At 45.3% G+C, this 25,402-nt stretch overlaps 2 protein-coding genes across 6 annotated transcripts in view; one reads left to right on the plus strand and one right to left on the minus strand.

Annotated features, from left to right (window-relative positions):
* Positions 1–750: 750 nt before the first annotated feature.
* Positions 751–24,700, plus strand: SNN (stannin). Of its 4 annotated transcripts, none has more exons than XM_039492923.1 (3): positions 832–969; positions 13,664–13,716; positions 21,606–24,700. In XM_039492923.1, the coding sequence occupies exon 3, from the start codon at positions 21,699–21,701 to the stop codon at positions 21,960–21,962; it is 264 nt and encodes an 87-aa protein (XP_039348857.1). In that variant the 5' UTR covers positions 832–969; positions 13,664–13,716; positions 21,606–21,698; the 3' UTR covers positions 21,963–24,700. The 4 variants fall into 4 exon arrangements, with proteins under 4 accessions (XP_039348859.1, XP_039348857.1, XP_039348856.1 ...); XM_039492922.1 differs by having other exon boundaries at positions 840–969; positions 13,648–13,716; XM_039492925.1 differs by lacking the exon at positions 13,664–13,716 and having other exon boundaries at positions 751–969.
* The window catches only part of TXNDC11 (thioredoxin domain containing 11), a 105,355-nt gene continuing 104,583 nt past the window's right edge, over positions 24,631–25,402 (minus strand). For both annotated transcript variants that reach the window (XM_039492917.1, XM_039492919.1), the window contains one exon: positions 24,631–25,395. In XM_039492917.1, coding sequence (XP_039348851.1) covers positions 24,750–25,395 — 646 coding nt within the window. In that variant the 3' untranslated portion in view covers positions 24,631–24,749. The remainder of the gene's footprint in view (positions 25,396–25,402) is intronic.

Genomic DNA, 25,402 nt, shown 5'->3' on the forward strand with positions numbered 1-25,402 from the left:
GACCCAATCTCCCTGGAAAGCCTGACAACTCTGGGACCCCATTGGATAGGCATTGGAGAGCCGGGGTGGGGAGGGGGAAAAGAGGGCCAGGCCTCTTCCCCACCCACCACATTTCTTAAAAGCTGGTTGGAGTGCCCGTGCCACAGGTGGGCCCTGCTCCCTGTCCCTGTCCTGCCAGCAGCCGGGCCCTCACCTGCCCCAGCATCAAGGTCCAGGTGGCTCTGGGAAGCGGGACCCACCCATTCAGCAACGGCATCGCCAGCGGAGAAGATAACGTGGAAGGGAAAGGTCGGGCTGGTTGGGGGGCCTCGCTCCAGGGCGAGGGGAGGGTCGGGCTGGTGCGGGGCGGGGAGGCTCGCTCCAGGGCGAGGGGAGGGGTCGCTCCAGAGCGAGGGGAGGGGTCGGGCTGGTGGCGGGGGGCTCGCTCCAGAGCGAGGGGAGGGGTCGGGATGGTGCGGGGGGGGCTCGCTCCAGAGCGAGGGGAGGGGTCGGGCTGGTGCGGGGGGGGGCTCGTTAATGGGCGGTCCGGTTGGTGCGGGACGGGCTCGAGGGTGAGGTGGCGCCGCCTCAGCCTGTCGCTGTGTCCCCCCGGCCTGTCAGCGCGGTTGGATCCCTTCCATTCGCCGCTGTCACCGAGCCCCCCGCCCCCGCTCCGCCCCGCCCCCGTCAGCTGTTGCTAGCCAGGGCCCGGGCACCGCGCGCCGATTGGCCGCCGCCCCGCGCCGCCCCTGCCCCTATATAAGGCGGAGCTGCAGGGTAACGAGCCGTCGCTGCCCGGGTCGCGTCTGGTGGCTTCGCGCGGGATGGTGCGTGGCCGGCCGTGCTCCGTGTGTTCCGGGGCACCGAGCCGCCTGCGCCGGGTGCCCGGCCCGGAGTGCAGCGCGCAGCGCCCGTGAGCCAGGGGGCGAGGCGGCGGCTGTGCCTCGGCTGAAGGAGCGGGCCGGTCCTTCGCCTGCAGCAGGGCGCCTGGTAGGCGGGTCGCTTGTCTGCTTGTCCCAGCGGGGGGTGGGCAGCGGGTCGCTCCTCTGCATGCCGTGAGCAAAGGCGGGTTGCTTCCCCGCACAGCGTGTGGCGGGGGGGGGGCGGCTCTGTCCCAGTCCCAGTCCCAAGCGCCCGGGGGTGGGACGCTGTATTCCCCGCTTAAGCCTTTTAGTAGGTTCAGCCATTTCTAGTCCCGTCTCTCGTCGGGCTGCAAGGCAGCCCCCTCCCCCGCTAGTGCCTGGAGATATGGGGGCGGGAGGGAAGCTGTTTACTGGCGGGTGGCCCCCCTTCCCCTCCCCCCCCCCCCCCCCGGGGAAGCTATGGAGGGCTTGGGTAGGGAAAGCCCCGCAGCGGAGCCTGCATTATAGCAGCTCTTTGTGTCTGGTGCGAGCCCCGCTGCCCGGATCGCCCCTGCATTTCCCCCACCCGCGTCCTGGGAGGCGGGGATATCCGCTCCGAGCGCAACCCACAAACAAAAGAAACAAAAGGGAAGGAGGCGGCAGAGGCCTTGAAGCCGAAGCGTCCCTCGCGGATTCGGGATCGTGTCTGGCGTTTGCCAGCTGCAAAGCTCATCCCGCCCCTTCCTCGGGGAAGAGAGAGATGGGGAGCCGGAGCGCCCCCCCCCCCTCCACTCGCAAGACGTGGGCAGTTAACCGAGATTGCAGCAGCATTCTCTCGTGAACCCTTCCCACCCCGTAACAGTGCACAGCATGCATCATAATACCCTGTTCTGCAATGCTTTGCACCGTCCGTACAGCTCGCTTTGCAGCCGCCCCCGCCATGTGATTCAAATGCCTCTCCTGGGTCACGGGCTCGCCTGTTGTGCAAATACTTGGGGTGACTGAGTAAACGGCTTTTAGAGAGAAGGGCTGGCACAGATTCCCACCCGCTGAGCCCCAGATCTGTCTCGCTACATCACGCTTTTCTTCATGTGCCCCCAGCACCGCCCCCCTCCGAACGCGCATACACACACACTCTCTCTCTACCTAGTGGATGTGGTTTGTCAGACAGCAATGTGCATTTGTCACAAAGCTTGCATATTTGCTTTCCAAGTTGTAGAAGAAAGGTTGCATCTTTAAAAAGGCTGCAAAATTCAAGAGGGAGAGGAAATTTTTTTCTTTCTAATTCTTTCACCACCTCCTCCACCCCATGTAGTGTGAAGTACAAAAATCTTAAAAGGCATATTAAAACTACAGTTGCCATATTGCATCTTTTGATTGCCTCCACATTGTGGGTTGCAGCTTTTTAAAAAACCTGATACCTGTATATAGTGGTATTCTTTCTGGAGTGGAATCTATTGTCTAGGGTAGTGAGTATGTTTTCAACTCAGGGAACTTTGTAAATATTTAAAGCTGCTAAATATGATGAGGAGGGGGTTAGTTTCTAAATAAAAAAGTGGTCTTGCAGTGTTTAAGAAATGGACAACCCCCCTTCCAAATCAACTGGAAACTTGTGTTCTAGTTATAACTTCATTGGACTGTCTCGATATTAAACTAATTTGTCTGCACATCTTTGCTGTTAGTACTGTCTGTGCAATGGTAGATATGACTACACATTCAAAAAAAATCTCTACATCTACACAGTATGTGCTGTCCTATCTAGCACCTTCTCTCCTGGCAGGTCTGCATCACCGTCTGTAGACCAACTATATACAGCTTTTGAATATACTTAGTCAATGGAGAATTATACACAGCTATTAACCGCCGCGTCTGCCTCATACTGCAGACTCCTTTGTAACCTGCTTGCAGGTCATACAAAATGCCAGACCAAGTTTTGTCCTTTCTATACCAAGGACTATGTGTGTGTCCAGACAGTTATGTAATCATATCAGCGCACACAGGCAGAAAAGCTAAGGGCAAAAAAATTTTTATGCGTAATCTCTAGAGACTAATACAGTGCAACCCTGAATAGTGGAGGAAAATACTGGCAGAGGATTTATACCCAAGGGCAGGTCTATACTTAAATGCTGCAGTGTTGCAGCTGCACCGCTGTTGTGCTTTAGTGAAGACACTGCCTATGCCAGGAAGGGGGAAGGACTTCTGTGGGTGTAGGTAATCCACTGCCTCAAGAAGTGACATTTAGGTTGATGAGGGACTTCTCCAGTCTTCAACTGCTGCAACAAACTGCATTTAACTAACTGGGTGTATCAGGGTTATTCATCTACTACTGATCAGTGCAATTCATTTTTGATAGCTTACAGAGTGTAAACCTTTTCAACTGCTGAACTCCATGGAGCTCTTTGATAAAACAGCTAATAATGCATTCTCTTAAATGACTTAAAATATTAGAGAGTGATGTGAGGGTATCAAGCCTTTGTTTGGCAAAACTATAGAGATGACAATTTTTTTTAAGGGGTCCGGGGGGTGGGAGTGTTTCACGATGAAACACCTTGCCATGGCCGTTCTTTTGGAATGAAGGGCTTAGTGCTAAATAGCGCCTAGTCTGTTTCCCCCCCACTCCCCCCCCTTAGGTTGACCAAGCTACATTGCTTGGGGATATGAGGGGGGAATTCACATCCTGTGTGACATCCTTAGGTCTGCCTACCCGGGGATTCTCAGACTTTAACTGGTGACCCCTTTCACACAGAAAGCCTCTGAGTGTGACTGCCCCCAAACATTGAAGTTTTTTTGTATATTTAACACCATTATAAATGCTGGAGACAAAGCAGGGTTTGGGGTGGAGGCTGACAGCTCACAACCCCCCGTATAATAACCTTGCAATCACCTGAGGGGTCCCAATCCCCAGTTTGAGAACCCCTGGCCTAGCCCCCCCATCAATGCAATTAGGTTGACAGAAGAATTCTTCTGTTGAGCTAGCTAGTGCCTCAGGGGGGTTGATTACTACAATGGGGGGGAAGAAGAGAGAATCCCTTCCGTCACTATAGTAAGTCACCACTAGAGTTGTATAGCTGCTGCAGCACTTGTAGTGTAGGTGTACCCTTAGATGTGGAGTAGCTGGCTTGGTTGTGGGGGGGATTCAGTATTCCACTGAAACATGCAGTGGGAATTTACCTTGTATTAGTTCAGCATACCTAATACATCAAGGTTTGACTATCAGTACATATTAAAAAGGACAAAGTTGAACACAGGTGTGTTTTTGCTTTCTACAATTAGTATACTGGGTCATTGTAATTTTAGTATGCCTCTTATTGGAGCTCCACAATAATGTGATGGACACTAGACATATCCCTATCCATCAAAATTTGAGGTCCTTTTTGCAACAATTTGTGTAAACAAATGCTGTGTGTATTGACTTCAGCTAAAAGTTAGGCTCCTGCTGCCACTGAAGTAAACAGAACATTTACTACAGAGGTCAGTGGGAGCAGGCCTTTAGTATCTCATGCAAATTCCCCTTAAAACTGTGTGTAATCTAGTAACATCTTAGATATGATTAAATGAGGATAGTAACATGGAAAACTGTCACTTGAGAAACACTCTGGCCTCCATTTGCCTACCTTTTGTCTGTTGATCATAGAAATAGACAATTCTGTCCAATTTTAACTCTGACACTCAAAATGGTTACTAGATAGCTGCATGCAGTTTCAGTGCTATATGGTAGACATGAAAAGTGTGTGGAGTAGGAATAGCAATTCAGGTATAATACTTTAAGATGCTACTTGACAGCTAAATTTCTTTTTGAAGATTATCCAACAGGAAACAGACAGTGAAGAGCTGTGTGTGTATGTGTGTGTACACACTAGCTAATTTCCTGGCAGAAAGTTGCCCTTCAGAATATCAGCATTACAAGACTAACAAAATAGCCCAGTTCGAGTGAGAGCATATGTAATGGTAATTCTCAATTTATTTACCTTAGTTTAACTTGCACCTCTGTCCAAAGGATAGTGCTACCCTTGTATGATAGTCCAGACAAATGAGGATTATTGTCAGTTTGAATACAATATTTACTCCAGGGGGAATTCTGCATCACTGTGTGCATGCAGAATTCAAGTCCCCCCCCCCCGATTTCTTTGCTTTTCTCTGGAAAAAAAAAAGACTTGACAGGGAAGCTACAAGAGCAAGCATGTGTCCCTCACCGGCAGTGTGGGCACATAGTTTCTGGCACCTGAAGAGCTGGCTGGTGCCTCCTACCCTGCACCAGACTCAGCTGCTAGTCCTGTCTGGGCAGGGGAGGGGACAGGACTTCCTTTTGCCCTTCAAGGAGCAACTGGGGCTGGATAAGACCTGCCCCTAAGTGCAGGAAGCTCCACACTGCACTGCACTCCACCCCTACTTCCTGCCCCACTGTTCCTCAGCCATGGGGAAGGGTCACTGTATGGTGAGCTGCTCACCCATCTGTTATCTCCCCCAGTCCCATCTGTAGCTGCACCCACCCTTGCACCCAGACCATGCCCTGCTGAGCCTCCTATACTCAAACCCCCATCCTGAGTAACCTCACTCCATACCACCCTGACAAGCCCCCCACCCCACTGAGCCTCAGCCATCTGCACTGCCACTTGCACCTCCCCCCCCCCCCCCCCTCCAGACTGCTCTACCAAGCCCCAACTACCTTGGACCTCCTCAGTCCCATTCCCCAGTACCTGAACCCCCAATTAGCTCCTGGGCATTCAGATACCCCCTGCACCAGCCCCCCGCACCTGGATCCAGGGGCAGACTGGGCATGCATGGGAGACTCTTATGCTCACTATCTTGGTGTGCTTAGAGTGGAGGGGCAGGGCAGGGCTGGGCTGGCTCTTGAGATGTGTGATGTGTCAGTGTAATCAGTGAGGAGTCTGGGGAGGGTGGCAGCAGTGCTTCAGGGTGGTCTCCCACCTCCTTGCAGCCAGTGTCCTGTGCTCCCCACTGCCCTGCTGGAGCCTCCACATTTATTGACAAATAAAATATGCAGAATTTTAGAAGTGTGCAGGGTTTTAAATTGGCATAGAATTTCCTCTGGAGTAAATAAATATTTTTGCCACTGAGAACAGTGAAATGGTCTCTAATTATGGTTTGTATTGGCACAGAAATACGTACTTGCCTATAGTTGATGCATGATAGAAATGGGATTCTTCATTTCTGTAAAATACAGGAAATGAAGGTTGGGTAGTGAAGATGCCAGTACATGTGTGTCCAAATGAAACACTTGGAACTTTTCCCCTTGGTCTCTTTCTGGCTTCTTCACTACACATCACATGTACTGGTGTTGAGTCTTGAATGGTGTTGCAAATTTACGTTGCATTTGGCATGAACTATGGGCCACTTGCAGTAAATGTGACTACCAAGAAAAATAGAATGTACAAAAGGGGCTTTAGTTTTTCTTCTCATTGCTCCCATTAAAGAAAGCTCTCCATTCTAAAACTCTCTCAAGAGTTTTGAGTAGTTAGTTTGCAGTTGCTTTAAATATTGGGTTTAATCTCAGAATTCCATTAACTTGGTTAATGGCCAAACCAGATGTTAAAATACCAAACTAGCTATATTTAGGAGGCATAAGCCTCTTTTTCCAAGGTTCTTTAACTAAAATTCTGCTATAGAAAGCACACATTAAAAATAAGCACTTATTAAAATCTCAGCCACTTTTCTTTAGTGAGAAGTAACTATATTGTAGGGCTATACACATTTAAAAAAAATGTAGATTTAAGATTTAACTTAAGCTTTTTTTTTTTACAGCCCCGATATACATGCACACTTCAGTACTAGCAGAATGTTCAGAAGTCTGTTTTTTCCTTGAAAGGAAGCCTCGTCTCTAAATAAATCTGTTTCTATTAATCTTTATTAAGTTGGACTGGTTTCTCCTTTTCGCTTGCCTCTCCACACCTTTCCCTTAATTACAATAGTCAGGGATATGTGCTGTGCAGAACCTGGTGTTCAAACAGACTGGCTTTTCTAAAAGCTGACACAGCTAGCAAAATTTTATAGCTAGTAGCATCTCAAACACTGCCTGGCCACTATAAAAATAAAGCGGGGCTGCCTGAGGTCTTTGGAACAGCTCTGAATAGGGAAGTTAATCAGTAAACTCAACAGCTATCACTTGCCAATAGCAAAGAGAAACTTCTTGGTGCAGAATGTTCAGAACGGAAACTTCTTTCAGGAAACTAAAGAGCCTTGGCATGTCCACTTGAAGTTTATATATTAGTCAATCTCTACTTAATTTTTGATATTGAGTGAATATCGTACATGTGTCAGCTTGGATGGAGACTTGGGTTTGAGATCATGAAATTGCCTCAAGAATAAGATGGCCAGTGGCTTTAAAGTTGGATGTTCTGCAAAGGGTCTTAACCAGGGGTAATTAATAGGCAGACTATAGGCCAAATCAAGATGCTTTTGAATGGACCATGAAATCTTTACCTTTTTGTATTTTCTCTGGAGTCTGGACCGTGACTACATCTTGACCAAGAAATTTGGACCTTGACAAAATTATTGATTACCCCTGGTCTGAAGCATGCTATATCTTGAGCCAGGGTGCATTGGGGACTAACTTGAAATATTACAAATTGTGTAACTAAACTCCAGTAACCTGGAACAGTGCACTTCGCTTAGTCTTTTAAATTTTATTATGTACATCCCTACTAGGAGTAGTGACTACTATTACTATAGTGTGCAGACAACCCAGGTTCCTTCTGAAAGCAGACTTGTTTCTAAATACCATTCTGGTTACTCTGATTAACAGTATCCATAGAAATACTTACACTGATAGTATGAGGAGGTCTGAACTGTCTCCTGAATTCTAGGAAGGAAGGCCCAGTCTATGTCATGACTAAGAACACCTATACTAGTATCAGGAGCTATGACTGCAGCTCATGTAGGCATATATCTGAGCTAGCTAGCTTTGCTGCAGCTAGATCAATGCGCAAGTAACAATAGAAAGCTAGCCAGTTGCAGAGCTAAATGTTTGCATTTATAGCCAGGGTCCCAGGTGGAGTTGTACTCAGGAGGCTAGCTCATGCTGCTGCCACAGCCACACTGCTATACACTAGTTAGCTTTGATCTACTTAGAGGTTTAATTTAGCTAGATCAAAGCTAGCTCAGGTATGTGCCTACATGAGCTGCAGTCACACCACCTGCTTTAGGGTATAGCTACACCACAGAATGAGTAAGAAAAGTGAGTTGTGTTCTCCCTCTCCTTGGATGACCTACTGTTCTCCTTTTGGTTCACTTACTTCCCCTCTCTTCCAACCCACTCTCTCCCCCATGTGGAAGATGGTAAATTTTAAAACATTGTACAAAAAAATCCAGTCTGTCTAGCACAGGGGTGGGCAAACTCTTTGGCCTGAGGACCACATCAGGGAATAGAAATTGTCTGGCAGGCCACGAGTGCTCACAAAATTGGGGTTGGGGTGCAGGCTGGAGGATGACAGGTTTGGGGTGCAGGAATGTGCTCTGGGCTGGGATTGAGGGTTTGGAGAGCAGAAGGGGGGATCAAGGCTGGGGCAGGAGTGTGGGGAGAGGCTCAGGGGTACAGGCTCTGAGTGTCACTTACCTCAAGCAGCTCCCAGAATCAGCTGCATGTCCCTTCTCTGGCTCCTACAGGTGGAGCAGCCCCTGACCCTTGGCGTGTGGCCAGGCAGCTGCTTCTGAGAGCCACGTGGTGCAGCCCCTGACCTGGTGCCCCAGCTGGAGCCCACGGGCTGTAGTTTGCCCACCCCTGGTCTAGCATATACAAGGTCTGTCTCACTTGTTAATGTTTTGATAGTTATTTACTCCAAATACTTGATAACATACTTTATCTTTCTGCCTTGCACTGAGACTTGGTAAATTTAATCTTCCCTTCAATTGACTATTCCGGAGTGGGGGGGGAAGTCTGGCAAGCATTTACGTTTAATTGGCCTTCTTTGGAACTGCTAGAGTTTAACATCTTAAGAAATTAGCTAAATCTGCATTTTCTTGCTATAAATGCTGAATGTTCCAGCCTCTCTTTCATCCAGATTCCAAGAAACCCTAAGAACAAACTAGTCTCTTTAGAACTAGTTGTAGGTGACAAAGTAAGAGCCCAAGCCACTGAGAATTTGCATTGTTGAGGAAGGTGACTCACTAGTATCTTATGGAAAAGGTGGGGAAAGAGGTAATGGGTCCTGCACTAAGGCAATACTTCAGAGACCCCATACAAAACCTTCTCTCTAGAGAGCTAGATTAATATTTCAGTTGACTGCTAGTGCAGAGTGGGAATAGAATTGCATGGTTGAAAAACATAAGAGGTGGAATCTGAAAAGGAAGAACCCTTCAGGGATACTGGCAGGAGACCTAGAACCTCTTTGTTGGTAGCTCATACTAGTATTAATTTATATTTACAGAATACAAGTGTGCTGGGTACTCTTCAACTAAGTTACAGTACTACATTACAGTGCTGCTTGCAATAGCTAATTAAAAACTAGGATAATAGTTATGTGACAAAGCCATACAAAGTTGATCTTTTTATGTCAGTCTGCCTTAAATATCAGTTTACTTAAATTAAAATGTCAAAGTGAAGATAAAATAGAACTAATCTAAGTGTCCAGTGGTGTAGTGCAGGGTGGTGATAAAAGTCAGTAGTTCCAGGTTACCAGGCTAGAATCTATAAAAATCACTCATGCTGGCAGAGCGTTAATTGGATTTGTGTAGAAATACTAATGGTCAGAATAAGGCGGCAGATATGCCTGCAACATGAACAACCCAAGAACAGGCTCACCAATGAGTGGCATAAAATGCAGAAGAGAGGTAAGCTATGTGTAGCATTTGAGAATGTACAGTTTTCAGAGTTACAAATGGAGTCACAGGCAAGCCTATATGCAGGAACAAGCTACATAAGTAGCTCATGCTCACTTAAGTATCTGTCCAAAGCCATCTGCAAACCTACTTCAAATTTACTGCATTGAAGTTATTTTACATAAGGTTGGTCTGCTCTGTTTCTACCAAGTCGCTGAATTGCTAGCAGTCACTGCCTTAAGATGTTAAAGGACTTGAAAGCTACTTTGAGAGAATATCTGTCTATTTCAAGACCAGTGTGAGGCCAAATCTTGCTGTTTTCTGGTTGATGTCTGCTTGATTCGTGTGGTTAAAGTGAGCAGGATTTGGACCTTTGTATGTGGTGTATAGGGTAGTGCACAAAGTTAATAAATGTGGTTCAGTGACCTTCTCCAGAACAGAATGCAGTCATACCATTGCATAAGCTAGAGACCTACCAAAGTGAGGCTTTGCTTAAGAGAATTTGAGCCAGATGCATTCCTTGTCAGTATGTGGTGCTTCTGAAAGTCATAGGCTATGTGTGAATGGGTTTGGACTAGAGGTTATTTTTACAAGCTTAAAATAGTGGTCTTCGGTGCATTCTGAAAACCACCCAGTTGTGACTTCCTGGCTTCAATTTACTTTCCTTGGGCTTTATGCAAGAGCTTAAAGAACCCTAGTTGAGCTGTAGTAGTATATACCATGAAATCTTTAAAAAATGTTAAATGAGGAGAATAGTTGCAGGGGCTGTGGCTTAACTAGTCCTTGTAGTCAGGTAGGTGATAGACTCTCTCAGGGGTGTGGGCTGTTTATTTTTTTTTTTAATTTACTTTGCACTTGATAGGCCAGTCCCCATAACTTCTCTTGTGATCCAGGAGCATGGCTTCCCATAGCAAAGTTATTCCAAATACAGAAGTTAGTGGCACTTTTCTACCTCTCTGGGTTGTACTCTAGACACCATTTTATTCATATTGCACTAGCACCAAAAGCCTGAGTCAGGGGAGGGTTAAGTGCTGCACAAATATGTTGGAAGATACTGTCCTTGTCCCAAAATCCCACAACCTACTTGGGAAGGGATGAATTACCTAGGGAGTATTGCTACAATTGCTTCATCAGTCACATTATTGATGCTACATCTACAACATTAACAATACCCTCTTCAAGGCAATGATGAGATAGCACTTGGACTGCGAACTGTTTTATAGTCCATCTGTAGTTTATAATTTATTAAGCACTGCCTCTTAATAATCTGATACTTAGCTTTGGCCATTGAGACTATGTAGGGCAGCTTGAAGTTGTTTTCCATGCTACAAGAGAACTAAGCAGGAGATGTCTTATTCCAGAGCCAACCCAGAATACGGCAGGTATGTTGAAGTAGTCTTTCCTAAAACCAATCATTAAAGCACAGGTGCTGCCCTTGCAAATCCCATTTTTGCAGTGGACCTCAGAATGTGTGTGGGCAGACTCCTGCACCCAACTTGTTGCGGGATTGGGTGGGGCCTTAGACACTTTACGCCCAGGTTCAGATCCCTAAACTCAGACTTGACTTAATAAGAGTATAAGGGAGCCTTGTGCCATAGGTCTGTGTGCACTTATTAACCAAATGGGAAATCTGTTCTGCCTTCAAACAAATATTAAATTGAATCTAGTATTCAGAACTCAGCTTGCTGCTGGCATTATGCTGCCAGCTATCTGACCTGTCATGCCACCCTGCAGTGCCCTCTGCTGGCCTGGCACTTTGAGGTTGACCACCTCAGCTTTCATGTGGCTTAAGCCTTCTACCAAGTGATTGAACTTAACCCATTCTGAGGTAGCAAAATCCAACTAAAAATCCTAGACCAAAAAGGTTCATCTGCTTTTCAGCCTGCCCTCTTTGCTCCATCTCAGAGCCATAAAGACTAAAGAGGTCCTGGGAACAGGGCATTCAGTGCCAGGGCTGGTTTCCCTGAAGTACTGTTACCAGCCCCTTCTGGACTGTGTTCCCTGCCCCTGCATATAGAGCACTAGGCTCCCAGGCTGGCTCCTGTGGGGGTACTAAGGCCTGGTCTACACTAAGAAGGGGGGGTCGAACTAGGGTACGCAAATTCAGGTACGTGAATAGCATAGCTGAATTCGAAGTACCCTAGTTCGAACTACTCACCCGTCCAGACGCTGCGGGATCGAAGTCCGCGGCTCCAAGGTCGACTCCGCCACCACCATTTGCAGTGGTGGAGTTCTGGAGTCGACTGGAGCGCGCGGGGAGTTCGAACTCTGAGAAGTCGAACTCTCCGTGTCGACCTGCGCGGTAAGTGTAGACCTACCCTAAGTCTCCTGCAGACCCTGGCTCAGCCCCTCCCCATTCACTCTGGTTATAAAATGACAGATCATCTTGGGGGGGTTGTAAGGCCCAGGTGACCATGAAGCTATCACTGGACCCTCCTTAATCCCACCCCCTCAAGCTGGGAAATAGCTAATTAATTATGGCAAAGGTATGACTGGCTCTGTTGCCCTTATAGGATCCAGTCACCCTGTAACACCTTCACATCAGGGTCACACACTATCCGAGATTACGTTTCACAAACACCATGCTACTGCCAATCATGGTTTTCTATTCTATTTAAAGTTGTATTGTGACTTGATATTTGGGATACTTAGACCATGAGGAAGTTAAGTAGTACAATTTCAGCAGACTACACTACTAGAAGATGTATCTCAAATGGCTCTTTATAGGCCCCTAAGCCTTTTTCTTACCTTGGTTGTTGATTATTGGCATAAATTACTCCTTGCAGAGACATTAAGCTGTCATGTCTGAGACAAAAGTCTCACAGCACCAATCAGTTTCCTGTAAAACTTTGAGTGACCAGCCAAGGGGCACAAGCCTGGCTTGTCTGTTTTTTCAATACATTGGTGCTCTTTTTAAGGACTCCAAATACCTGTTTGTTGCTTCAGCCCATAGAAGAAATCTGAACAACAACCTGTCTCCCTGCTCCTTGGGACCTCATGTCTTCACAACTGTTTCTCTATATAGACTTCCAGGATAGACAAGACCTGAATTCCTGAGTTAAGAAACCAAATATAAGCCTCAAAAACAAACAAACCCTTCCAGACCTCCTTAAATTGCACAAGCCTGATCTTATTGCCACAGAACACAAGTGACATCCTTGGACCTCAATGAGAGCTACCCATATCCTATAAAGGAGATAATTAGGGACCATGAGACTTCAGCAGATACCATGGTCCACAATATCCAGCTAGCGGTCTCTAGATAACATAGAATTCCCTAGGCTCTTGTTGACTTAAAAAAAAAAAAAAGTAAATGGTGGCTTGCTTCCATGATGGTTACCAAAACAGTTGGCCTGTTATTCCTTGCTATATAAATTGTCTGAAATAATGTATAGAAATAACTGGAACCTCTAACAGTTTATTCACATGTAGCCTACCTCAGATGTGACTCCTGCAGTTCTCCTATGCACTCTGCCCATTTTAGTTCTTTGTTAGTGTATCTTAGGCAAACTACTAAAAGGTTATTCTAATCTGTTTAAAGTGTTACTGTTTTGTCTTCACTGTAAATATCAGCATTGACCTGAGGAATAATCTGTTTCAATAATACCCCTCATGCTACAGTCACTGTCTTTAGAACATACTCACACATGCACTATTTTGTCTGAGTGCATAGGACACCTACAGCAGAACATTTCCTCAAAGGTTTTTGGGACATTATCATTCAGACACGGGGTAGGGCTTGGTTGTATTTTGACTAGGAAAGAGACTAAGAACAAGACTTAATTATCAGTTCTACCAGGGAGATAGGTTCCATTTTAAGAACCTGTTTATGCTGCCCATTATTGCAGGATATATTAATGCATTTGTCTCACAGGGTAAAGCTACTGGGTTGACTCCTTTGGTAAAAAGGCTTATCAGCAAAAAAGGAGAGAATCTAAACAAAATAAGTAAAAGTTTCTGAGTTACCTGCAAGTATTGTAGTCTCTTCATAGCCTACTATCAACCTTCCTTAAAACTCCCCATTCTCCCCTAACTTGGCATCTTTTGCAAGGTTTTATGTATTTCAGAAGCACCATGCTGAGTGGGAATTGCTGCAGCTGAGACTCATGATTAGACACAGGTGGGTTAACAAGATTCTTTCTGATGTCCACTAGTAGCTAGGAAAAGGCTGCCAGCTTAAGTCCTGGTCTCTGTGTATATAAGAGAAGAAAAATGGGAAAGCAGGGGAGAAGAATCTTCTAGTGGAAGATGCTAATCTTTGTCTTCCAACTTCTCTTGAATTGCAACATGGGTGCACCACTCAAGTAACCTCTTATAAAAGGGTAAAGAAATTATTCCCTGGGAAGAATTGAGAGCATTGTAGAGGTTTTCTGATTTTGCTTTTAGAAGGAATTACTACTTTTTCTTTCTTTCACGTCCCATCCATATCCCATGTGCACACACCACATGAAGGAGCTAGTCATTGGAGAAAGAAACTCCTGTACCCTGGGAGAGGTGAGAAACAGAGTTGTCAGTCCAGCTATACATTCAAGTTCCCCTGTCAAATGGGACAGCAAGAAACGCCTCCCCCACCCCCCATCCCCTGCTTTGAATCCTGACAGAAATGTCTCCTTCCCTAGACAAAAGGGAAGAACAATATCCATTTTAAATGGGGAAAATTATCACAAATATAAGCTTAGGCCACAGTCCTAGCAGATCTGTATGGATGCAAGTGTTGTCTTGAGTGGGTCAGCTTGCTGGATCAGGCCGTTTAGTCTTAATTGCAGTTTAGTTAAAAAATACAGCCATCTGGTGCTCTGGGTAGATGTACAGTTTTAACAGTCAGTTAATTAATCTGATCTGACATCTAGGCCCCTTTCAATCATCTTACTTCAAAACTGGCTTAGATATTACAATCTTCATTATAAGACTGCACTATCTGAGAGAGAGATCATACTTATCAGAAGGGAAATGGCAGGTGCCGTTATTTTACAATGTGTACAAACAAAAAATGGCTACTCTGACTCTACCATTTCTTTTTGTGTATCATTAGCTGAATTGTGCATTTGCAACTGGAACTTAGTAAATATTCTGGGTTTGTACAAAATGTAACTGAAGGCTGTTGGGTTGCACAGAAGTGTCTGAGAGCAGAATTAGGCTTGCAGAACTTGTAGTATCGATGACTGCGTCAAAAAATAACCCATTTTGGCTTTAACCCCAGATCTAATTTGAAGAGCTTGTACTTAAAAACAAGTTGTTTTTATTTGTAAATAAAGTACATTTGATATGGGACTTGAGACATGGAGCCCAAGGTCACTTGTGTATTTAATGGCTTTTTTTCCTGAGTAGACTGCACAAGTAACAAGACAGCGAACAGTGGTTGTCCTGGGTGTGTGTCCATGCTTGTCTAAATGGTGGCTAGTGGATGGACTCTGGGCAATGATTCCTGACATGCCTATAAACAACATGATGGGGTCTGACTTTTAACCAACTCAGTCTTGAGGTTTGCTACATAAACCCACTGTTTTAGGTGAGATGGGAGAGAATGGGGGGGGTGATGATGTTTATAGGTGGGGAAACCATCTCTCAGGAGCCAGGGAGAGAGAGAGGGGTGTGTGTGTGTGTCCGTCCCCTTCCCCACAGACAGTGAGCTTACACCAGAGCTCTATGAAGCAGCCAGGCAGTGCTGCTCCAAAGACTAGCTTTCTCTGGTGGAAGGGAGAGACTTGTTTTCCTGACCATCTCAGCCCTTGATGTTTTCCAGTGACCTTGCAAATGTTAGCTTCTCACTTGCCTCCTACCATCGACTACAGCTTGCACTTCATTGCTGAGCCCAAAGCTAGTAGCTTCCTGCAGCAGCACAGGCATCAGTCAATTTCTGAGTCCTGTAGTTTGAGTAGAGCGAGTGTTAATCTGTCTACTCGGGCTAGGAGGCTTGCTTCCAGCTGATGTGCAGACATATCCTAATAGGCCTCAGTCTTGCCTCTAGGGTCATGAGTCCTTGATGTTTTTTTCTGCTCTGACAGCAGCAGAGGGTAAGAAGCCTAAAGAAATATTAACCATCAGCTGGGATAAAAGACCTATAGTACAGCACAGTACAATGAGTGGAAACGTTCTTTAAAGATCTCTGTGAAAGAGCATCCTCTTAAATAAGGAGTCCTGACTTAAGGGAGGATAGGGGGTTTTCTGCTTGCTACTGCTGATTAGTCTGGGTAGGTTTGAGAGTAATACCCAAAAAACCTGTAACCCACCTTTCATCCCTCCTTCTTTGCACACTGCTGCCTCATCAGTTTCATTTTCAACTTGCTTTAACTCTTTATTTATTATTATTTTGCTCTTCTAGAGCGATGGGGGAGGGAAGCTTGAAGTAATGACCCTCTTCCATTCCTGCCAGAATAACAAGGAGGAAAGTCTCACTTCACTCAAAGCCAGCATCAGCAGCTGTCTTTTCCTAAAGATACAAGTAAAACTGCCTGTGTTGTCACTACTAAAGCAAACAGCTGTTGAATGTCAGTAATAAATGACTGTGTGGCCAAAGCACTTGTATTATTTTGTTGTAATTAATTAGGTTCTTGGGTCACAGCCGTGTTTTGTTTGTTTTAATCCACTGCATTGAGCAAGTTCACAAAGCAAACAGCGGCCGCTATTGCCTGACCATAGTAACGTTACTAAATGGTGACAAGTCAGGCTCTCTTCTCAAAGCTCAACTAGTGGAGTGGAAGCCAGGAGTTACTCCCCTGTGGAGTCTTCCTGCCTTTACCAGCTGTGGCAGAGGTAAACATTAACCTTCTGTTGGTACTGCAATGGGGCGCAGAGGATGGACGGAATGAAGTAACTTGAGAAGTAGAACAATTTATTTAGCAGCTGGATAGTGGTATCCTCCTCCTCCTCACGTAACCAAGCTGTAGATAGCCAGTGATGCTGTTGTGCACCATTGTCCCACTTGCTGGCCAAGTACTACTAAAGCAGCTATTACTTTTCTGACTTGACAAAACTTCTTTCAAATGCTCACAAGTTCTACAGCAGGGGTCAGCAACCTTTCAGAAGTGCTGTGCCGAGTCTTCATTTATTCACTGTAATTTAAGGTTTCGCGTGCCAGTCATACAGTTTAATGTTTTTTAGAAGGTCTCTTTCTATAAGTCTATAAAATATAACTAACCTATTGCTGTATGTAAAGTAAACAAGGTTTTCAAAATGTTTAAGAAGCTTCATTTAAAATTTAAATTAAAATGCAGATCTTATGCCGCTGGCCCCTCAACCCGCTGCTGGCCTGGGGTTCCATTCGCCTAGTTCAGCAGTGGGCTGAGCGGGGCCTGCGGCTGGGATCCTGGCTGGCAAGGGGCTGGCAGCCGGGACCCCAGACCGGCAGCGGGCTGAGTGGCTCAGCTCGCTGCCGGTGTGGGGTTCTGTCTACCGGCTCCTGCCAGCTGGGGTCCTGGCTGCCAGCCCCACTCAGCCCACTGCTGGTCTGGGGTCCGGCCCTGCCCACATAGAGTGGGTACCTACCTTCTCCCTGGTTCGAGCCCATTCTCTTCCCCTTTCTCTGCACTGAGCTGAGGGTGGGAGTGCACTGAGCACAGGGCTGGGGGTGAAGGAGCAGGTTGGGGTGCAGGGTCTGGCCAGGATCTAGAATGAGGGAGGGGGCTCAGGGTTGGGGCAGGAAGTTTGGGTGTGGAGCACTTACCAGGGACAGCTCCCATTTGGTGCAAGGGGTGCAGGTGGGAATGTGGCAGGGTGGGAGGAGATACAGGAGCTCCCGTTTCATGCTCAGGGTGGGGATGTGGGGGTGTGTGTGCAAGAGTCAGGGGCATGGGGTGTGGGATGGCTGGGTGTGTGTGCAGAAGTCAGAGCTGGGTGTGTTGGGGGGTGTGGGGGTGCAGGGCTCAGGGCAGAGGGCTGACTGTGTGTGTGTGTGGGGGGGGGGTCACAGGGTCTGCACAGGTTTCCTCCTCGCACTGTGAACAGGCTGGTAAAATAAGAGTTCTCACACCTTCTTCCGGTGTTTCACCCTTGTGCTTTATTTTACAGTCCCCTTTACCCCCCAACAGTTATCCTCTTTCTAACCCATTTCAGGGTCTCATGGCCCTCAAGGCTCCTTCCTGTGGGGAGGAGACAGAGCACTAGCCGCCTAACTGAGTTTTGTTCAGGGCTTTTATAGCCCTCCCAGCCTTCAGCCCAGCTGTCCCTGCTTAGCTTAGTCTATTGCATTGAGCCAGCCCTCAGTAGGGCCTGCAGCTGGGCTTGCTGCTTTGAGCCTCTGCCCGAAAGCAGGCCAGCATTTTACAGGGCATTCAAGGGGTTTTACCCCTGCCCTGCCACAGGTGGGTGCAGGGGTCAGGGCAGAGGGCTGGGGTGCTTGGCTCACGGGGGTGCTCCCAGCCTCCTTCCATGAGTGGCTCATGGCAGAGTGCTGGAGGGGATATGCCCTGATTTCCCTCCCTTTCCCCAAGGCCCCATCCCTGCCTCCTCTCTGGAGCAGCGAGCATGCTGTGGCTCCGCTTCTCCCCCTCCCCAGGGTGATCAGCTGATCAGCACAAGGAAGGAGAGGAGGAGGAGCAGGAAAGTACCACGCTGGGGGAAGAGCTGGGGAGGGAGGGAGCTTGGCTGCCGGCAGGACCAAGCTTCTGCCTCCCTGTCCCCGCAGGAGAGAGCTGTGGGTGGGGGGCTGAGTGGGGCCAGGACCCCAGCAGGCAGCAATGTGCCATTACAAATCTTGTCGCGTGCCATCTCTGGCACACATGCCGCAGGTTGCCGACCCCCTGTTCTACAGTATTTTCCAGCTTTTAATATTCGTGTTAGCTGGGGGGAGTTCTTCATTGGTGTTCCAAGAATATTGCTAATCGTGGCTGTACACATTAAAATAATCCTAGTATAGAAAATAATCCAGATTAGTTTCTGTACCACAGTTCAGGTCACATGATCTTTCAGTTTTCCAGCACTTTCTAAAAATGGGGAGGGGTGGTAGAAAGCATTGCAGTCTAATCCTTCCCTGTTTGCAGGTTAAAAATATGGCCTCTACATAAGAGCTATTATTATTAAAACTCAATGTTTCATGCTTAACTTACTAAACTGCCACTATATTCCTGACTTATTTATCTGAGGAACACATTAACACACATAGAACATCTTCCACCCGCACCCCACCCCCAGCTTTGCATTAGTAGGTGGGGGCATGGATAGTGCTGATACCATCACTGTGTTTCTGTTCCAGACTTCAAAGTGCAATTTTGGTTCTACTTGCACAGGGTTTCCTCTTACACTATTTTTGAAGTATATCTGTACTTGTACTTAAATGTTTTAGCAAGACTATGACATTAGCACCTGATTATGAAACTGCAGTGAGCTTACATGACTGAAGCTGTCATGTGCATAGGCTCAGATCAAGTATAGTATCTTATAAACCCCATAACACTAGACTGTATAGGCGTCCATTACTTGTATAGGAAAGAATTTCCTCAGATCTGGGGATGTCTCTGGCATGAGTGTTAGCCAGCTGGCAGAATGGGCTTTGACTTGAACTAAGGCAAAACTGTGCAACCACTAAAGTTGTTTGATTAAATATAAATTGTAAAGTTCCCTTCCCTACCTAGAACTACATACTGCCATGAGCAGGCTCTAGAGATGACTACACTTGAGTGTCTGATTGGAGAATGTGTGCTGGCTATCATCTCTTCAGGTCAGATGAAATCCATTCAGGAACTCGCTGTAACCAACACTTCAGAGTCCAAGGCCAGTAGGGATCATTGTGATCATCCATGCTGACCACCTGTATAGCACAGGTCAACAGAACTTCCCCCAAAATAATTCCTAGAGCAGATCTTTTAGAAATGCATCCTAGCTTGATTTAAAAAATGGCCGGTGATAAGAGAAACCACCACAACCCTTGGTAAATTGTTCCAATGGTGAATTACTCACCATTTAAAAACCTTACCAAATTTCCCATCTGAATGTCTAGCTTCAAGCTCCAGGCATTGGATCATATTTAGAACCCTACCAATTTCATGGTCATAAGATTTCAAAAATTGTAAATTTCATGATTTGAGCTATTTAAATTTGAAATTTCAGTGTTGTAATTGTAGGGGTCCTGACCCAAAAAGAATTGGGAGGGGTGTTTTTGCTGGCAGTGGTGCTGCCTTCAGAGTTGAGCAGCTGGAGAGCAGCAGCTGCTGGCCAAGAGCCCAGCTCTGAAGGCAGAGCCACTGCCAGCAGCAGCGCAGAAGCGAGGATGGCATGGTATGGTATTGCCCCCTTTACTTCTGCGCTGCTGCCTGCAGAGCTGGGCCCTCAGTCAGCAACCGCCACTCTACAGCCACCCAGCTCTGAAGTCAGTGCAGAAGTAAGGGTAGCAATACTGTGCCACCCCCCCCCCCCAAAATAACTTTGTGACCCCCATGCAACTCCCTTTTGGTTCAAGACCCCAAATTTGAGAATGCTGGTCTCTCCTGTGAAATCTGTCTAGTATAGGGTAAAAGCATACAAGACCAGCTTTCACAGTTCGGGACATGTTTTTCATGGCTGTGAATTTGGTAGGGCCCTAATCATGTTGTATAGGTTTCTCTGGTAGATTGAAGAGCCCATTATTAAATATTTGTTCTTCATATAGGCATTTAAGACTAATCAAATCACCCCTTAACCATCTCTGTTTAGCTAAATAGATGAGCACCTTGAGTCTCACTATAAGGCACGTTTTCTAACCCTTAATCATTCTTGTGGCTCTTCTCTAAACCCTCTCCAATTTATCCACATTCTTCTTGACATGTGGACACCAGAACTGGACACAATATTCCAGCTGCAGTCATATCCAGGCCAAATATAGAGGTAAAATAACCTCTCTACTCCTACTTAAGATTCCCCTGTTTATGCATCCCAGGATTGCTTTAGCTCTTTTGGCCAAAGCATCACAGTGGGAGCTCGTGTTCACCTGGTTATCCACAATGCCCAAATCTTTTTCAAAGTCACTGCATCCCAGGATAGAGTCTCCCATCCTGTAAGTATGGCCTACATTCTTTGTTCCCAGATTGCACATTTACATGTAGCCATATTAAAATGCATCATGTGTGCTGGGTAGACTTGGTGTAAGCAATCTAGATAGATCTGAATCAGTGACTTGCGCTTTTCATTATTTACCTGGCTCAGGGCTAAAAATTGCCATATAGATGTTTTGGACTCTGAAACTCGTGTGAAGGAGGAGAGTCTTGGAACCCAGCCTCCACCCTGAGCTCTAATGTCTGCTCTGCTCTTCTTAGCCCTGCAGCCCAAGTCCTGTAAGCCAGACTCAATGGACTCTGGCTCTGAGACTCCATGGCAGAGGGGGTGTGGTTTGGTTTTTTTAAATGTTGTTGTGTAGAAGTACAGGAAATGACCATTAACTTTTAGTTGTGTGATCAGTTCCTCTCAGTTCTGACGAAGTGTAATATAGAATTCCCCCCATGTTGGCTGCAACCCTTTGAGTTTGGAAATTATCTATAATGTTTAGAAGTTCCAAGGATGTTTCAGTACTGGCAGCTTGAGACTTCAAGCATATGTCAGTCACATTGATGTCCTCTGATTAGTCTTTTTTCCAGTCTCATTGTAGATAGGTGGCAGTCATCCTTCTGTTTACTCTTGTGACTTGGTGATCTGTAGCAGACACTGACTAATACCTCATCTTGTGCTTTCAACATTGATCCATAAGCATTCAGGATCATTTTCTTCTGAGTCATTCACTACTTTGGTCCAGTAGGAAATGTACCATATGTAACCTATGAGTGAGTCTAAGCTAAGGCAAAATGATGTTGAATAAAAAGTTTTAATGTTTCTAATGTATGGCCATGCAAATTGAAAGGCTGTGTATGAAAGAGGGCTCATACTTTTTTGTTCCCAAGCAAACAAATGAGCAAAACCAAAAAATGGCAAACTTATATACAGATAAGCAAGAGGGTGGGTTGCCAGAATCTGTAGCACCAGCCACGTAACACTAAAGCTACTGAATAAGGCAAAACTGTAATATCCCTGTACGATTGCATTACAGGACTTATTTCTATATTTCAGGAGTTCCAAGATGCCACTTCAGACATCTCAAAACTGATAGCAAAGACTGAAGAACCATCTTTAAGACCTGATAATTGTCCTGAAATACTGACCATGTCTATTATGGATCACAGCCCTACCACTGGAGTGGTGACTGTAATAGTCATTCTGATTGCTATTGCTGCTCTCGGTGCCTTGATATTGGGCTGCTGGTGTTACCTGCGTCTGCAAAGGATCAGCCAGTCTGAAGATGAAGAGAGCATTGTGGGAGAAGGAGAAACCAAAGAGCCTTTTCTTTTGGTGCAGTATTCTGCTAAAGGACCTTGTGTAGAGAGAAAAGCAAAGCTGACTCCTAATGGCACAGAAATTCATAGCTAACTTCGAGCAGCACAGATGTGTATCTGGACTACACTTAAGATGTCTGTAATCAGCAGAACTGATACTGTGAAGAAATTGGACATACATACTGCTCTCTCTTAAAACACCTTGAGATAAGACTTCAGAGTTATGGTTTTGTTGGTTTGCCACTGCATGCACTGAGAAACTATACTATCCATCAATCCTGTATTTTAACGCCTTAGTGCTAAGAGGTGACTTCTCTGGTATAAAGTCCATTGCTGGCAATGGACATGCAGGGATATGCTGGCATGAAAAAACTAATTGCATTTTTGTTACTTGAATGTTTAGCTGAGCCTATTTTGATGGAACTACTACTGTAATGTGAACTACTTAAAACTGTGAACTGTAAATAGGCTGCCAGGAGTTCTGGCTTTTTGTTATCCAGCATATGGAAGTGGTATGAAGTTATTCTTAGTAACACACATTTGGACTTCTGAGCCACATGATTACAGATCGGATGCCAGACCTTCAAAATCAAATCTGCAGTTAAAGCCTGTTTCTGCTATGAAGTTCTGAGTGAATAACTATTAAGACAGAATGGTTGCTTTTTAGTTTTTGTTTTTAAACCTCTTATGGGACTGATTCAGAACACTTTCCCTGAATGCAGGTATATATAATCTCATTTAAGGTGTTTGAGGCAGAAAGAATAGGGGTTATAAGGAAGGAACTGTACCTCTCTTCCTTTAGGGTAGATTAAGCTGTTATCAGCTAATACTGTGATTGTCCTAGCCATGTAGCTACTGCAAGGAAACTGCCATTTTAGCAGATTCCAATCTGGGAACTAATGATGGCTACTTTATGCATGGTCCAGAAGGTTTCCAGTGGAGTTAAAAATAGCAGTAGAGCAGATCTTTCCCTCCTGTTAGCAAGCATGTTAATTACAGAAGTGGTGGTTTCACTAGAACTGGCATTAATATAATTATTTCTCCCTCCCCCCCCCCACATAACCACTGTTTATGTGTGTACCTAGTAGCTGGGACATATGTAAACATGAAGCTAAACAGCCAACTGTGCAAACTGTTTTTAGTCTAGGTACCAAATTGTCTACAGTTAATGTATTTTGTAGGTAAGGTTTTTTTTGATTCTTAACTTACAGGGCAGACAGAAATCTGTCTTGTAACAGCTAACTAAATTTTGGGTGTGTTGGGGAAGGGATAGAGGGAGGGGAAAATTGTTTGTGGGTGGAGTAGAGCTTTTTTAAAAAAAAAAAATGTGGTGCAATCTGAAGTACCTTCACACAAAGGGGCCCCACATTTCCTAACCTTTCCCTTCTCTTTACTCAAGAGAAACCTATAACAGGTACTTGGAGTGAGAAATTATAGACCATAAACAGTATCATAGGTTCTGAACAATCATTCAACCATGGCTAAAATGTTCTAGATTTCCTAACTTTTAGGCCTGCATATTCCACTAACTACCCAGCTTTTGCCCAATCCAGTTTATATGTAGCTAAGGAATTCCTTTAGTTTTAAGTTAAACTCCCTAGCAAACTGAGATGCAAAGGGGGCAGGGGGGGTGTACAAGCAGTAGATAATGCAAAAGTTCGACCACCACTATCTGTGTGTGGGGGAACAGTTGTTATGCTAAACACTGGTGTGAATGATGGGTTTATACATGGGGAATAACAACACTATTTATTCTTAGCTAGCTCGGCCTTAATGACTTTGTCTGCAAGCAAATGATAGTCCACTTATGAACTAAATTGCTAGCTCCCTCCAGGACAAGCTGCTGAGTTGCATTCTTATTCCTGTGTGCACTGATTAAACTGAGGCTAGAAAATGAAGTGTCTTTCACTGCAAAAGCCACGGCTTGGCTAAGCAAATCCATTGCTACTAATGGATGAGCGCTTCCTTCCTCTAAGTGGAGTGTGGAATACAACTGCCTAGGGAGGGGGCAAACACTGGGTGGTATATTTACTGGCTCCAAAGATGCCAATTTTAATTTTTCAGTCTATGATTTGAGACACTGGCCTATACATGCACGCTGGATTCTTAACTGCATATATGCTGAGCAATCAGTAAGTAGATTTTGCTTGTTTGGGATGCCACACTTTATTCTCCTTCTCCCACTTTTTTTTGGGGGGTGGGGGGGAGAAGGCAGAGGGAACACTAGTGGGATGCATAAGAAGGTTGGATGAGATCATTTTGCCATTTGTTCCCCATAAGAAACAGATTTTCATAGATGTTTCATTCACTTACGATTATAGGTTAATTGTGGAGCATGTAAAAGTGGTATGCAGAGTTGCTGAAATCCTACAACAGGAATGACAATATTTTAACCATCTGACTTTTCATTCAAGTTTACTAAATAAACAAACTCAACATTTCCAGTCAATTCTGTAAACAAAGGCAAAATGCAGTGACTATGGCTAACTTCAGCTGTTTCTTAGAAAAGTATAAATTGTCAAAGTTCCTAAATGAACACTTCCTCTGGGAGCCACGGGAGGAAGCCAGTGCAAAAATTGGTCCCTTAGTAGGAGATGCATCACTCTGCTGTCCCTGGGAATTTACTATTTTTAATCTAGATTAAATTAATAAAATGGCAATCAAATTAGTGCAATAGTAAAGTGGAAAGTGTTTTCCATATCTCCATTTAGGTTTCAAGATCTGGTAAATTGTTTGTTTGAAGTATTACAAAAATATTCTGGTTTGATTTTTCTAGACAATTGGAAAATATTTTATTTACAACAAATAAAATTTGCATAAATATCTTCCCAATACAGTCTCATTCCTGATTTTTTTCCCCACCCTCCCATAGCATAAGTAATTACTCTGTCCTGTTTTCTTTATGCTCCGTCACTGTGGTATCAACATTGGAAACATCAAGCCTCTCTCTTTCATGTATTCTGTCTATAGCAGTTAGAACTGGCCCAGTATTGTGGGTGGAAAGTGTCTCCTCTGACTGAATGGATTTCTTGGTTTCATCTCTGTTCTCTAGCTTCCCCTCCATTGCTGCTAGCAGGACTTTTAGTAAAGCATTCTCTGTAAGGAGGTTTTCTGATGCATCTGCTAATTCTTGAAGCTTCTCAGCCATTTCTTCTAATTCTCTGTTCTTCTGTTCATACAGTGCCTGTAATTGTTCACTGTGGAGCTGGAGGATACTGTGCTGCTTTTCCAGTGTATGCTTCTGCTGCTGTAGTTTATGTTCTTCTCTTCTGGCTTCAGAAAGTTGGGCTTCCAGCTGATCTTGAGCCTGGTGTAGTGCACTGACTTCTGATCTCAATTTCTGAATCTCTCTCCTTAAGTGGGAGAGATGCTCTTGCTGTAACACTCTCTCTTTCTGTGGACATTCTTTGGCCCAGGGCTCTGAGTCAGGTGCAGCTGAAGGTAGACTTGAGTAATGTAAAATGAACTTAAGCAGATTAGGAAGAGTAACTGAAAAATCTTCAGGAAACTTCACACTTTTGTCCTTCCTATGAA

Source organism: Mauremys reevesii, linkage group 10 (genome assembly GCF_016161935.1).
Source record: "Mauremys reevesii isolate NIE-2019 linkage group 10, ASM1616193v1, whole genome shotgun sequence".
Lineage (NCBI taxonomy): Eukaryota > Metazoa > Chordata > Testudines > Geoemydidae > Mauremys > Mauremys reevesii.